The following is a 15,501-nucleotide window of genomic DNA, read 5'->3' as shown; positions in this document are numbered from 1 at the left end:
ATCTAAGTGTTTTTAAGCATGAACTCCTGCAGAATCATGAGTTCAGCAAAAAGTGAATTATGTACACAGTGGCTGGCAGCCCATCATAACATGAATTGTGGAACTAAAATGTCTAAACTACCATACCATAACATGAAGATTAATATAAATTGAATCCCATATATAAATTCACTAATCACTAATTTTAAAAATGACTTTTCTGTTTCTGGTAAACAATTATATTTTTTCTCTGCAAAAAGTAATCATACAAGGCACAGGACAGATATGTAAAAAAGATTAATAAGACTGACACAACTAAGGGGAAAACATCAAGTGTCCTGATGTTCTCATATAAGTTCTGGTATGACTGGGGGGAAACTATAATCACAGGAACATACTTTGATGAATTACTTCATCTGCAATGATGCTCAAGAAAAACAACATAGCAAAGAATGATTTCACACACACCTATGTTTGCTCCGGTAGAATTGTTGGACTAAATTCGATTGAATTTCAGAACTAGAACAGGCACCCTTCTTTTCCACTCAAGGCACAGCTTTTCGCATACTTTCCTACTCCATATTAACAATCATTGCCATAAATTCCTAAGGCAGCAAATTCTGCCCTACATACCACTCACTTCAGATTATGTTTTCTAATTCTGATTTAGAGGGCAAGCACTAACCATATTTTGCAAGTTATCATAGAAAACCATGGTTAGCAGGACACAAGGAGAATTGGGGGGGGGGGGGGCATGCCAGAGGGGAAGAGGAGCCCACTGCTTATTTTCAGCCTTCTAAATCATGGCTTGAATTGAATCCTCGCATGAAAGCATCCAAAAGAATCAATGATAATGATACGAAACTATGATAAAGTATTAAAAAGCTGAATGGTAATTCAAAAGAATCATGCTTTGAACTGTATAAATATTATGAATTGTCTAAATGTTATATTGTTGATTCCTAAGATAATTAGCTAGTGCTCCCCCTCCATTTTTCACAATCATGCTATGCTAAGTATTTTTCTTTGCACAAAATGTGTAAACATAAGTAGCTGCTAAAAATAGTTCTGGGTGTGTTTGTTAATTGTGGATTTGATGCAGTTTATTAACAGCGTTAAACAGCACAGTGTTTCAATCAGAATCAGTAAAATACACCAGGATGTATCAAAATAGCTTACCGGACATTTTCAGGTCTCAGTTTATCCAAAACCATTTCTATTAAATCAGGCCTAAATTCTTCAAGTAAATATTCAGCAGCAAGAACTTCTTCTATGGGATAGTGCTAAAATAAAACATTATATTCTTAGTCTAAATAAAAAAGTAAAACTTTTCTGTATAATACTTTAAAGAGATAGTATTACAATTACTAAGATTGCACAGAACAGATAACTGTCATTTAACAATGCTATTAACAGTTTAGAAGAAAAGCAATCTATCCTAAGAATCCCAACACAATCAATATACAGGATAAAATGCAGTAAATGGTGACCCCTGGAGGATATGTTTTTGTAGTGAACAGAAATAAGCAATCACTAAACATACCAATTTGGTAATATCTCAAAAAACTTAGTTCCAAGAGTTCAAACAGAATTGTCAAGGGCACAATCCTATCAATTATGCCCTAACTCGGGGTACTCCAACACACAGTCCGCAGATCACATGTGGCTCCCTACACCTTGTTCTGTGGCCCTCTTGCCACTTGGAACCCCCTGTTGCTCCCCCAGTCCACATCCAAACAGCGGCACAGGCATAATTGTGACAAACTCTCATAAGGCTGCTGGCCCATCCTGTGGCCCCATACTACTCCAGCTGATGAGCACAAAGGCACCCAGGAACTGAGCATCTTCGTGCTTCTCAGCAGGAGTGGGCAGGGCACACTGCAGAGAGTCCATGGTGCTGGTGGCCTCATGCCACTCCAGGTGATTAGCTGAAAGGCACCCTGGAGCTGAGCACCTATGTGCTCATCAGCAGGACATGAAGCAGCACCCCCAGGAAATCATCAGGCAGGAGGCAAGGGTCTCCAATCCCTTGGCACTGCTGCCTGTCCTTGAGGTCCTATCACAGCCACTGAGCAAAGTGGGCACCCTCACCTTCTCCCACTGCCTGGCCAAGAGTAGACTTCTCCAACAGTCACTACTATTGTCTGCTCTGCCATGCTGAGTAGGCCCAGGCCCTTTGTCAAGAAGAAGTTAATCCCAACCATTTTGACCAGTGGCTAGAGAGATCTCCTCTCAGGTTGCCAGCAAGGATGGCCTCTCAGTGCCACTAGAGCAGAGGAAAATTTCTTCCAGCAGCCCCCAAGTGCTGTTTGGGCAATTTGAAGGCTGCAGTCAGCAAAGCACACCTGGCAGCCACTTGTCAAGAGCAGCACAAGATTTTTGCCACTCTCACCAAGCGGCTCCTTGGGTATTGGGACTCACCCATGGTGGGTTTTGATGTCCAAGTATAGAGAACATAATAACCCAGCACGGGTGACAACAACCCCGGAACAAGCCATGAGCATTGGCAATTACTTAGTTTGACAAAACAAGTCATGTTTGGTGAAGCTGCCCTTAGTCACACACACACAACAAACCATCTATGATAACAAGAGAGTTTTCTTGTTGTCCCAAAAAGGTCATTGCCCAGGTTCACATAGCACTGTGACTGGTTAATCAATGAAGAAAAATCTGTAGGTTGCTGCTGTGTCATACAAACACAAGGGTACCTTACCCACTGGGGATAGTATTTTTCAAACTAACTATAATAAGAATCCATGGGCTGCTATGGGGTTCACTTTAAGCACAGTGGGTTGTTGTGTCATCTAGAATCATAGAATAGTAACCTGTCCACCACTAGCGTCTTGGGATGGCTTACAATAAAAAACAAGTAGAATAAAGCAAAACACCAGAGGATCTGACAATTTGAAATAATAAAATCCAAGTTAGTAACCACAGTTACTTCTGTTCTGGATCTTCATTCTGTCTTCTAGGGTATTCACTATTCCATCCAGTTTGGTATCGTCTGCAAATTTGATTCTCTTGCCTTGTACTTCCTCATCCATTAATAAAGATGTTGAAGAGCGCTGGGCCCAGAAATGAACCCTGTGGCACCCCATTCAATTTGAGAAGGTACCATTGATGAGTACTCTTTGTGTCTGATTTAGCAGCAAATTTTGGATCCAGCTAATAGTTTTTCTATCTAGTTCAGTTTTTGCTAATTTGCTTATCAGAATGTCCTGTGGCACAACGTCAAAAACTTTGCTAAGGTCAAGGTGGATTATGTCCACAGTGTTCCCTCTGTCCATTTGGAATGTTACCCCGTCAAAAAATGAGATTAAATTAGTTGCCCAGGATTTATTTTTGATAAATCCATGTTGGCTTCTATTAAGCACTGCATTTTCTTCAGGATGATTGCAGACTGATTTTTTAATAATTTGCTCCAAAATTTTTCCAGGGATTGATGTCACACTAACTGGTCTGTAGCTCCAAGGTTCATTGTTCCCTTCTCCAGTCATCAGGCACTTCTCCTGTTTCCCAAGATTTATCAAAGATAATAGCCAGTGCTTCTGAAAGTTCCTCCGCTGGCTCTTTTATGACTCTGGGATGGAGTTCATCGGCCCCTGGAAATTTGAATGTGCTTATTTCATCTAGGCATTCCTTGACCATTTGTCTGTCCATCTTGGGCTGCCATCTATCACTTCCAGCATGTACTTCCTCTTGCTTGTAGAGTTTCCTGTGGGAGAAGACTGAGGTGAAGTAGGAATTGAGCGCCTCTGCCTTTTCTTTGTCATTTGTTATCACTCTGCCATCCACTTTAAATAGCTGAACAACCTTCTCTTTCTCATGCCTTTTGTTCTAGATGTATCTGAAGAATGCTCTCTTGTTCTTAGCACCCCTTGCTATTCTCAGTTCATTTCCAGCTTTAGCCTTCCTGAAGCTGCTCCTGCAATTCCTTGCTCTTTCTTTCTCTTCTTCCTTCATGGCCAGGCCTTGCTTCCACTTCCTGTACATGTTCTTTTTTTCCTTTCAGGCTGTCACTTAACTTTTTGTGGAGCCACATGGGCTACCTCTGCTGTCTTCTACACTTTTTTCTTGATGGAATTGTTCGTAGTTATGCTTCAAGAATCTACTTCTTCAAGATTTCCCACCCATCTTGTACTCTTTTTCCCTTAAGGGTGTGTTGTCATGGCACTTTGCTTATCATTTTTCTGAGTTTGTTAAAGTTGGCTTTCTTGAGGTCCATGATGTGTGTCTGGCTCCAGTTACCCTTTATCTCCTTTATAATTGAGAATTCAAGTATCACATGGTCACTTTCCCCCAGAATTCCTATGGCTATTTTGTGCAACAGGTCATCCCTCTTAGTATTAAATCAAGGATAGCTGAGTCTCTCATACCTTCATCTACTTTCTGCTGGAGAAAGTTGTTGGTGACATACGTCAGGAATCTCTTGGAGGGGCCATGCTTGGCAGAATTTGTCCCCCAGCATGTATCAGGGAAATTGAAGTTCCCCATGAGGACTACATCATTCTTCTTGGAAATGCCAGTAAGTTGCTTTTTGAAGTTTGCATCCTTGTCCTCTTTTGGTTGGTAACAGATGCCAATAACTATGTCTCATTTTTTACTTCCTTTAAATTTAGCCAGATGCTTTCGATGGGGCTACTAAGTTCCTCTCCTTGTATTTCTGTGCAGATATATGCATTGTTCACATACAGTGCGATTCCACCTCCATTTTTGTCCTTTCTGTTTTTCTTAAACAAGCTATATCCATTAATCGTACACTTCCAGTCATGTGAGTCATCCCACCAAGTTTCAGTTATTTGTATAAGATTATATGAATAACCCTCAGGGACTATGTGCTCAAGTTCACGTTGTTTCCCATACCCTGGGCACTGGTGTAGAGACACAGAAGTTCATTCTAGCTGTGCCCTGGCTTTCTGTCTACGTATTTTGGGAGACTGGTGTCGGGCCCTGCTTGAGGTTTTTTCTCTGTTGAAATATATAAGTCTTTGCCAGGTGATGGTATGCCATGCTGCACATCTCTCTCCCCATAAAGGTAAAGGTAAAGGTTTCCCCTTGACATTAAGTCCAGTCATGCCTGACTCTAGGGGGCGGTGCTCATCTCCGTTTCCTAGCCGAGGGAGCCAGCATTTGTCCACAGACAGACTCTATGGTCATGTGGCCGGCATGACTAAACACTGAAGTGCACGGAACGCTGTTACCTGCCCACCGAAGTGGTACCTTTTTATCTACTTGCATTTTCATGCTTTTGAACTGCAAGGTTGGCAGGAGCTGGGACAGAGCAACGGGAACTCACCCTGTTGGGCAGATTCGAACCAGCGACCTTTCGATCTACCAGCCCAGCAGCACAGCGGTTTAAACCACTGCGCCATCTGCAGTCCCTCCCTCCCCTATAGGTTTTAGTTTAAAGCTCTCCTGATGAACTTTTTCATGTAGTAGCCAAACTTCTGCTTCCCGTTCTTTGTGAGATGCACTCCATAATTTGTTAATAAATCCATCTTCCAGGAAGCTTAACTTGTGGCTCACTGGAAGGATTTTTCTTTCCTTAACAGTTCCTCTTTCATGTACTGGTAGGATTGAGGAGATTGTCTGCACCACAATGGTTTTTATTTTCCTCACTAGAGCTTTGAATTCTGATGTTATTTCAGTGAAGCTTCTCAAGGCAGTGTTGTTAGGTCCCATGTGGAAGAGAAGGAAGGGGTATTTGTCAGTGGGTTGCATCAGTTGTGTGAACATGTTGGTTATATTTTTAATCTTGTCGCCAGGGAGACAGCATACTTGGTGATTTAGCTGTTGCAGCTCCTCCACTCTGTCTAAAAACTTGTTTTCTTTTATTATCTGGAAGATGGATCCTTGCTGCTTCAGTGCTCTCACCTTTTCTTGTATCAGGGCTACTAGTATGCAGCTGTTGCAGGCCACCACTGTGGAGTCTCCTCGGTCCACTGTTTGTGCAACCTTAATGACTCTGTCTTTGGGGGGAGGGGTTTATAGTGACAACTGGTATTTTCAAATGTCTTCACTAAAGGTAAGCAACACAATCCTACTAGTAAATTGGAGTGTTTTACAAGGAAGAAAACTAGTGTGTGTTTGTGTGTGTGCAGCATGGGAATTAAAAAAGAGAAAAGAAGGGGGAAATGTTAGGGACTTCTGCCGAACTCATTTGCTCTTCCTGTTCTCTCGCTCCAGTGGCTCACTCCCTGGAAGCTTGGCTGCTTGTATCCCAGAGGCCTTAGACCAGCTGGGGCAGTTTGCTCTGCTCTGTTAGAACCAGAATGAATCACCCCAACCACACAACTGCTGCTACCTGATCAGGCCACTTCTGTTCAGCGACCAGCTTATCTGCAGCTTCCCTTCAACTGTCTCTTAGAAAAACAAAAGACTACTAGCTGGGCTAGTGCAGGCTTGTCTCTGTTTTGCCTCTGCCTGCCCTGTCTCTTCTTCAACTACAACAACTCCTCTGCCAAACTCCTGCTTGCTCTCCCTGTTCACTTGCTCCCTGGTAGCTTGGCTGCTTGTATCCCAGAGGCCCTAGACCAGCTGGGGCAGCTTGCTCTGCTCGGAGTAAGGAACCTGAACCTGGGTGACAGATCACACGAAGTCCCACAGCAGTAATTCACTCTACAAAAGTGGCAAGAAACCTCTTGCTGCTTTCTGAGCTCTCTCTAGCTATTGCCACCTTTGCTGCAACACCAAGCTGTTTTTGGCTGTCCAGGTCACATTTGGATGGTCTTTAGCTGCACTTCCAAAGTGCCCCACTAACTTATTGGAACAGCCCCCTAAGGAAAGGAGCAGAACAAGCCAGCAGCCATGTGAGAGCTTGCCCCAGCATGCCCTGCATGCTGATGAGCACCTTGAGAGTTCACCAGCTCAAGTACAAGAGGTTGGCTCAGCACAATTCCAAAAAGGAACGTGGGGCTGGATGGTCACATGGGAGGGTTTCTGGGCAGGAGAAACAGGGAAGAAAGGGATAGGCTACCCCAGATGAGTGGACATTGTGGCTGGGCTGTTGTTGGAGAAGGAGCTGCCTGTGATCTCTGCAGAAATCACAGACCCACAAAGCATTCTCAAGGCAGCTCTGAGACCTCTTACGGATTTTCTTCCTCATTTAATGGTTAATTAACTATGCATTAATTGTGTGTATTAATTTTTATAAGTATATTGTGAACACTTTAATTTACTATATGGAACTGTAATTCATTGTGCGGCCCCCAGGTTCTGTGTCGAAGTCCTCATGAAGGCCTCAAGGTACAAAAAGTTGGGCTGCCCTGCCCTAACTAATCAGGAGTTCCAAATTCAGACATTTCTGATCATTCATTGCTGGGGTGGGGAAAATGGTGGAGATGATATTTGCCTGCAGATTTCAGTAGATAAGTTTTTTAGCCCTGGTGATAGCACTTCAGAAGGAGAAGGAAGAAGGCAGAAAGAAGTTCAGAGTAACCTGAGTCCTGGCTTCTCTGTCTCTTCCCCTTCCCATCCACTGGAAGCACCCCACCTCGGCCACGCGCACGCCTGCGCGCGCACACACACACACAGAGGTCAGTTTTTCAACCACAGAGGTCAGCCGGCATAGGTCTTTCCTCACTAGCTTCAGCATTGTCTCTGACCATGGAGAGAGAGCCCCTGCTATCCTATGGCCCCTCAAAGAATGTCTAGTGGACAGTTAACATACCGTATTTTTCACTCTATAAGACTCACTTCCCCCCCCTCAAAAGTAAGGGGAAATGTCTGTGCGTCTTATAGAATAAATGTGTGTGCGCCCGACGCCCGGGACGCTGCTGGCCCGCCTGCACCATGTGGCACCACCTGGCCAGCATGCACTCGGCGTGCGCTGCTCCACCCCCCCCCCCGCCGGCAGCGTCCCGGGCGTCGGGCACACACACATTTGCTCTATAAGATGCACAGACATTTCCCCTTACTTTTGAGGGGGGGGGAAGTGAGTCTTATAGAGTGAAAAATACAGTATATTAGTAATCAGGGCCACAATACACCTCTCCCTAGTTGCTTAGATATTAAATTCTTGCTACTGAAGACACTAAAAGATCATGTAAAACCTAATAGGACTATGACTGGGTAAGAAGATTATTTTTTTTTAGGATCAAGTCCTTGGGAAGCACAGTATTTAGTAAGCATTTCAATTCATTGCAAAAATCAGATGATGTGAAGGTAATAATCAAACTGATTTGAAGACATAATCATGCCAGCTATGCTTGGAAATAAGAAATTGTATACATCCTTCAGCCACATAACTCTGGACTTCCACTCCAGCTATTGGTAAATAGCTTCAATATTTATGAGATTATTAGTCAAATCATCAGCATTCTTTACCCTGATAATTGTGTGCAATACCAAGACATTAAAAGACATAATCTAGACAGAACTGCTTTTGTGGATAAAGTACATACTTCAGGTGAAAAGTTAGGACTTGTCCTTATGAATGTCATTACTGACCAACTTTTCCTGAAACATTTCAGAAATGTTACAAAATACTGTAGTACACTGTAACATACACATCCCAAGCTAAAAACCCATAACTCACATGCAGCATTCCTGCAAGTTTTGATGTATAACTTCGGGGTCTTTCTTTATCCTTAAATCGGAAGGCTACGGCATTTAGATCCTAAAGGGAAATAAAATAAAATAACACTTGTTATTGTCACTATTGTAAATCCAGTATTGAATAATAATAGGACTTGGAGTTAATTTTAATTTGATTGCTGGGCAATCAAATAAATATACTGGTTTAACAAATACTAACTAAAGAAAATAGCTGGAAACTGCTTAGGTTACTATAAAATCTCTACAAAGCAAGGTAAGCAACCATTCAGCGCCAGTACAGGGTGATGCAGGCAAACGTGAAATTTTGGAACTAGGAGCTGGCAACCCTGACACAACAGGAATTGTTCGGAACCAGTGCAACCTTGTTTAGGACCCCTTGCCATTAGTTATAATGGAGCAGTAGAGTGGTGCGCAATGAGCGTTCGCTGTAAAAGCCTTTTATAAGAAAGGCGATAGTGTGACTGCTGTGCAAAGGGAATTTCAGGATCATTACCAGCTAGGACGTCATGATCATGTCCCGTCTGCACATGCGATTACAACATGAGGGCATAATTTCGAAGAAACAGATTCAACCTTAAAAAAGAATCCCTCCGGTGGTGTTTGAATGGCCCGCACACCAGAGAATATTGAGGCTGCTCGAGCTGCCATTGTGAGGAGCCCTTGACACTCCATTCGACAACACACATCATTGCTACACTTGGGGCGACAAAGCATGCAAAGTATACTGCACAAGTTGAAGTTCTATCCCTACAAATTGCAGATTGTGCAGGAACTCAAACCCAATGACCACGTGTTGCGTCAACAGTTTTGTGAACCATTGCTGGCTAAAGTAAACGAGGATGCCAATTTCATTAACAACTTGTGGATTTTGGACAAAGCCCATTTTCACCTTAACAGATATGTTAACAAACAGAATTTCCATTACTGGGCGCAGGAAAATCCTTTTGAGCTTCACCAGCATCCATTACACAGCACTAAGGTTCCAGTATGGTGTGCTGCATCATCGCATGGTGTCACAGGCCAGTACTTTGAAAATGAGAAGGACATTGCAACCACAGTTACATATGATCAGAATGGAGCCACTTCACATACTGCCTGACAATCTATGGCAGCTATTCAACTATTGTTCGGAAGGTGCATCATTTCACGCAATGGTGACATTCCATGGCCTCTGGAATCCCCAGATATCACTGTCTGATTTTTTTCTGTAGGGACATCTTAAAAGCCAAGTGTACCACACATGTCCTACAACTAAAAAGGAGGAAGGAAGAGGAAATTGCTGGCATTCCTCTTGACATATTATGCTGGACAATACAGAATTTCCACAGCAGGCTGTCAAAATGTGTACAGAAAAATAGCCAATATCTTCATGATGTTATCTTCAAGACATAAAATGAATATTAAATGCATACTGATTACCATCATTAATTGCATATCCTGTACAATACATTCCATCATAAAATGTATTTTGTAATGTGTTTATTTGTGCATTGAACATCAATTGAAAATTTCCCATTTGCTTGCCCCACCCTATATTAAAGAAAGAATTCAGGAACAGATTTAGGGCATGCTTAAGTCAGAAAAAAGTCCTACAGTTCTAACCAACCATACTAGCTGCAGGATGTTGGATGTTTTAGGACTTTTGTAATCGCACCCTTAATTAATTACACTGTTTAGCTATCAGTGTAATTAGTTAAGGGTGTAAAAAGTTTAAAGGTTAAAGATGCCAGATTCAGATATTATCTGGGAACAGGACATTCCTGGATTATTTAGGAAAGTGAAACTGATAAGCATGAAAGGGTCAGTATATGTACTCACTGCCACAAGGCTACAGCTGGCTATGGGTTAAACACGGATTCGGGTTTTATGGCAACAGACTGACATGTCTACCCTTCTAGAAATAAATATATAAAAATGTCATACCTTGCATTCTTGAAAAACCCATTCTTGAGGTCCTTCTGTACGCAGTTTTTGTATATACTGAAACATGTGTAAAATAATATCTTCCACATGTACTTTAAAAAAGAAAGAAAGATTACATGCATAAGGAATTTCTCAGAAAAAAATCAACTATGTATTTTTAGCTTTCTTAGGGTCATAAGAGAAGTGATATAGGAGATCTGGGGGTCTCCTGAATGGGGTTTTTTTTTAAATAATGAGTAATCTCATGCAGCTGCTTCAAAGACTGAGGAAGGACCAAATTATTAATCAAATAACCTCCTCTGCTACTGCTATTGGTGGTATTCCTCACTCTAGGGGTGAGGAAGCAATTTTCAACATTGTATCTAGTTTAGTCCTTATTACTCATACTTCCAGTTCAGTCTTCTGACACAGGCTGAATTAATGTGAAGTAGTAAACAAAGGTTTATTATTTATTCTCACTTTCTCTCTCTCTCAGAAAACTGCCTAAATTCTTCTCAAGTAGGAGAATAATTTTTAAATTTATAGAATTTAGGAAAACCAAATGTGTCATTTAATATTCTCCAAGAAGCACTTCAAAGAATAAGAACATTCCTATCAGTCTGAAGTCAGTTTGTTTATCCCTGATACAGCTGGCTTAGTACGGGTTTCCTATCAATTATTTGTCATACCTGGATATATAAATAGCTTTATACATGAATCAATGTGCTTTAAAGGCTAACAAATCAGAATGAAAGAATGAATTCACTTACAAAGGCCTTCTTCAGTAAGCTCAACATTAATGATAAAAAACATGAAGCCTCGAGCACCTTCTTTTTGTCCTCCAACCAGTGCATTCACCCAGCCTGCAAAATAATAGTTTACAAACTCACAAAATAGCTGATTTTTGTTTTTGTAAGTTATGTTGTTTCTGTACTCACAAAGTTAGAACAAATGTGTGTTCTTAGTTAATTCCAACTGCACAAAAATATAAAGGAAGAAACAGATAGAACCAATAGATTGATACAGTTTTCTTATAAAACTTAAGTGCATTAATTCCATGCATACTTAGAAAAAGTAATCCTGCAAATCCTAGCCAGCATGGCTCATTGGGGAATGCTGGAAGTTGTATGCCTTTTTCTGACTAAGCATGCATAGGATTGTGCTTTTAGGACTGGATCCAGGATCTGTCTTCTGTGAGAGGAAGGCATGTTAAACATGTTCAACATGTCCACATGTTGAAAGGCTTTACTCATGGAAGGCCTCTCAACCATTTTGCAGAGTTCCACCCTCCATATCACACCACAGGTTACCCTACTCAACAGGATCTCCTTACTCTCTGTGTAGCATTTTCATAGGGGGGTGGGGGCTGACATAGGAAGAGCTATCACAATCTTTGTCATCTTAATTTCTATACTGCCCAATAGCCAAAGTTTTTTCTCTGTTGAAATATATAAATCTTTGCCAGGTGATGGTATGCCATGCTGCACATCTCCCTCCCCTATAGGTTTTAGTTTAAAACTCTCCTGATGAACTTTTTCATATAGTAGCCAAACTTCTGCTTCCCGTTCTTTGTGAGGTACAGCCCATCATTTGCCAGTTCCATCTTCCAGGAACCTCAGCTTGTGGTCCCAGAATCCAAATCTCTCTTCGTGGCACCACCATCATAGTCAGTCATTCACTTGAAGGATTTTTCTTTCCCTAACTGTTCCTGTTCCATGTTCTGGCAGGATTGAGGAGAAGACTATTTGGACACCAATGTTTTTTTATTTTCCTCCCTAGAGCCCTGAAGTCTGATGGTATTTCAGCAAAACTTCCTTGGACAAATTCCACAATCACTGAGTTGGGTTGAGGATTATGCAAAAGCAAAGGGATGGCCCCCTCCTGGACTTGGTAAAGACTCTCTAAATGCCTCAACATTGGCCATCATTGAGTCAATGCCTTCCATGAGTCCTTCATAGCATTGAGAAGGGTTGGCATGAATTGAATGGCTTCCAGAACAGAGCCCTCCATCTGGATGACATTGTGTATCAGTTTGATTGGTAGTTTGGCCAGTTACTGTGTTTCCAACCAGAGCAATGTTACCATCCAAAGAACTTGTTCAGAGAATCTTACAAAGTCTTTGGAGGGGGATTCTGGTCCTTGCATTGTTGTCACATCTTTGGTTCCTTGTATGGTAGTTGGTCAGATTTGGATGCATAGTCTCCTGGGACTGATGAGGAGGAGGAATAACTGGATGGTGAGGATGGCACATGTGGCAGTGGAGCTGGGTTTGCTAGTTGCTGTTCAGCAGCAGGAGCTGGCAGCCTGGAGCGTGATGGATGTGCTAACACTGGAACAGATGGCATAATGGGCTAAGGATCTTTTTGCAGGAACAAGGGTTGATTTCAGTGTTGGTAAGGAATTTCCCTTGACCTTGATTCTCAGAACTGATGGCCATATGGAGCTGTCAGTGGCATCCAGTAGCTTTCTCTCTCCCAAGCTGCATCATTGGCTCGAGCCCCTGGAGATGCATGGTGAAATCAGCTCATATACTGGTCCTGGGAGTGGCTCTTGCATCAGTTGGGAAGAGCTTCATGGAGTTGTTGGAGGTGAGTCCCGTATCTCACCCTCTGAGAATGTGTAGTATGTTTTGGTCAGATCATCAATCTGGAGGATGGTGCTGTTGACAGAGGTGGAGGAACTGGAAATGTAGCCGGTACAGGTTCCACCAGATGCACCCTGGGGCAGACTAGAGATTGGTCTGGTGTGGGGAAATGGTGGAGAGTCTTCTTCTTAGGCTTCTCTGCAGACTTTTTTCCCACTATTTTTGAGCTTCTATCAGTTGCCATTTTGAGGCCACGTTTGGCCCTTCTTTTCAGCCTTTTTTGGTGGACTTTCAAGTGGAGTTCACCTGTTCAGCTGATGAAGCCCCAGCAGCAGCTGCATTCAGAACTGGCTACAAAGTAAAAGGGCCTGGCATGACTGTATCTGCCACCCTTAAGGCTCTGGTCCACATTTCATGGTACAGAAGGCTCACTCATTTTCTCCTTGCCTACTTAGCAAGAGTCTGACAATGTAAGCAAGAATATAACCTGTGGTCTTCTCCCAGGCAGAAAAGACAAAGTGAATGTCTATCAGTTGAGGGCAACTTGGTGCCACAGCATATACACTTTTGAAACACAGCTGTGAGTGCCATCAAGGGACGGAATAAAGTGGTTAAAGGGGGAAAAAAGAGTTTGTGGGGGGATAAAGAAAGGCAGATGGAAAAGCGTTAACAGTAAGGTATAGGAAACATAGAAACAGAGCGAGTCAGAAGGGGCCTCCTGGGCCATCTAGTCTGACCTCCGGCACCAGCCGGCTCCGCTCACGACATGGATATGAGGTAAGAGCAATACTTTTAAAAAATATATAGGATGAGAACAGATAAAGTTTAAAGAGTGAAAGAAATTCAGATTTTTGTAAGGTAAGGTTGAGGGAAAAAGTGATATATAGATAATGAGAACTAGGCAGGAACAAACCTGAGAAACCCAGGGAAGCAGTCAAAAACAAACTAGAAAATGGCAAAAGCCTTACCTTTATATACCATTTGGAGAAGGGGGCAGGACTCCCACCAAAACAACTAGCTAGGGAATCTTTATCTATCTGACAACAGCCCCCACACAGGCAAAGAGCCCATGCGTGTGACGCACAGAGACCACAAAAAAGAAGTATCAGTTACACATCAATTATTCTGAAAGATGAACTGGCTCTCCTTTATGTATTCTGTTTAATGTTTCTCTTTTTATAGCTAATAAACGCCATTAGCTCAGAACATTAAGGACTATGGTGCTATAAATTCGTACAGAATTTACAGCTCAAAAAACTTTGCCCCTGAATATGCATGTTTTCCTTATTTAAAATCGATACACAGAAACACAGAAACAGAGTGAGTCAGAAGGGGCCTCCTGGGCCATCTAGTCTGACTTCCAGAACCAGCCGGCTCCGCTCACGACATGCCCACCATGTGGACGTCCAGTCTATCCTTGAACACCCGCACCGATGGGGCCTCAATGACCTCTCGTGGAAGCCCATTTCACACCCTCAGGGTCCTAACTGTCAGGAAGTGCTTCCTGGCATCCAAATGGAACCTTGGCTCCCTGAGCTTTGCTCCGTTGGAGCACGTACTGCCTTCCTCTGCAGGGCTGAAGAGACCCAGTTCCCTCAGTCTCGTCTCATGCCCCATCCCCTGTAAACTGGCCACCAACCTTGTGGCCCTACGCTGCACTGACTCTAACCTGGCTATATTCTTTCTGTAATGAGGGGCCCAAAACTGGGCACAATACTCCAGTTGCGGGTGCACCAGAGTCGTGTAGAGTGGTAGTAATACCTCTCTTGATCTAGAAGCCACACTTCTGGTTATGCAACCAAGGGTGGCATTCGCCCTCTTGACCACCGCATCACACTGCTGACTCATGTTTAGCCTGCAGTCAACCAGCACCCTGAGGTCCCTTTCACAAGTGCTGCTCTCCAGCCACTTGTCACCTAACCTGTACTTATGACACCTATTCCTGTGCCCCAAGTGCAGGTCCTTGCACTTATCCACATTGAACGCCATCCTGTTGTCTCCTGCCCACTTCCATAGTCTGTCCAGATTCTTTTGGATCTGGAGTACCTGCTCCTCAGCTGTGGCCACTGCTCCAGTTTGAGTGTCGTCTGAGAATTTGATCAGCAGACTGTTCACCCCTTCTTCCATGTCATTAATGAAAAGATTAAACAGGATCAGCCCCAGGACAGAGCCCTGGGGGACCACGCTTGTCACTGGCTGCCATCCCGATGATTCCCTGCTAGTGGTTACCTTCTGCTTTTGGTCAGTCAACCATGCCCTAATCCACCGGACAGTGCTTTGGTGTATCTCAAAACTCCTCAGTTTCTCCTCCAGGATATCATGGGGTACTCTGTCAAAGGCCTTGCTGAAATCCAAGTGTACCACATTCACTGCATCCCCTCCATCTAGCCATCTCGAAACCTTGTCATAAAATTCCACAAGGTTTGTCTCGCAGGACCTGTTTTTGCGGAAACCGTGTTGTGTCGCTGTCAGCCTCCCTT

At 43.0% G+C, this 15,501-nt stretch overlaps 1 protein-coding gene across 8 annotated transcripts in view; it reads right to left on the bottom strand.

Moving 5' to 3' along the window:
- The window catches only part of IDE (insulin degrading enzyme), a 105,439-nt gene that overhangs the window by 39,529 nt on the left and 50,409 nt on the right, over positions 1 to 15,501 (bottom strand). For all 8 annotated transcript variants that reach the window (XM_044420678.1, XM_044420676.1, XM_044420679.1 and 5 more), the window contains 4 exons: positions 11,208 to 11,300; positions 10,459 to 10,550; positions 8,516 to 8,596; positions 1,159 to 1,262 (listed from right to left, as the gene is read on the bottom strand). In XM_044420678.1, the coding sequence (XP_044276613.1) occupies positions 1,159 to 1,262; positions 8,516 to 8,596; positions 10,459 to 10,550; positions 11,208 to 11,300 (370 nt within the window). The remainder of the gene's footprint in view (positions 1 to 1,158; positions 1,263 to 8,515; positions 8,597 to 10,458; positions 10,551 to 11,207; positions 11,301 to 15,501) is intronic.

Source organism: Varanus komodoensis, unplaced genomic scaffold (genome assembly GCF_004798865.1).
Source record: "Varanus komodoensis strain SLA01 unplaced genomic scaffold, ASM479886v1 scaffold11, whole genome shotgun sequence".
In the NCBI taxonomy this organism is placed as follows: Eukaryota; Metazoa; Chordata; class Lepidosauria; order Squamata; family Varanidae; genus Varanus; species Varanus komodoensis.
Note: the sequence above shows the minus strand (reverse complement) of the source record. Positions and strands in the feature narration are given on the sequence as shown.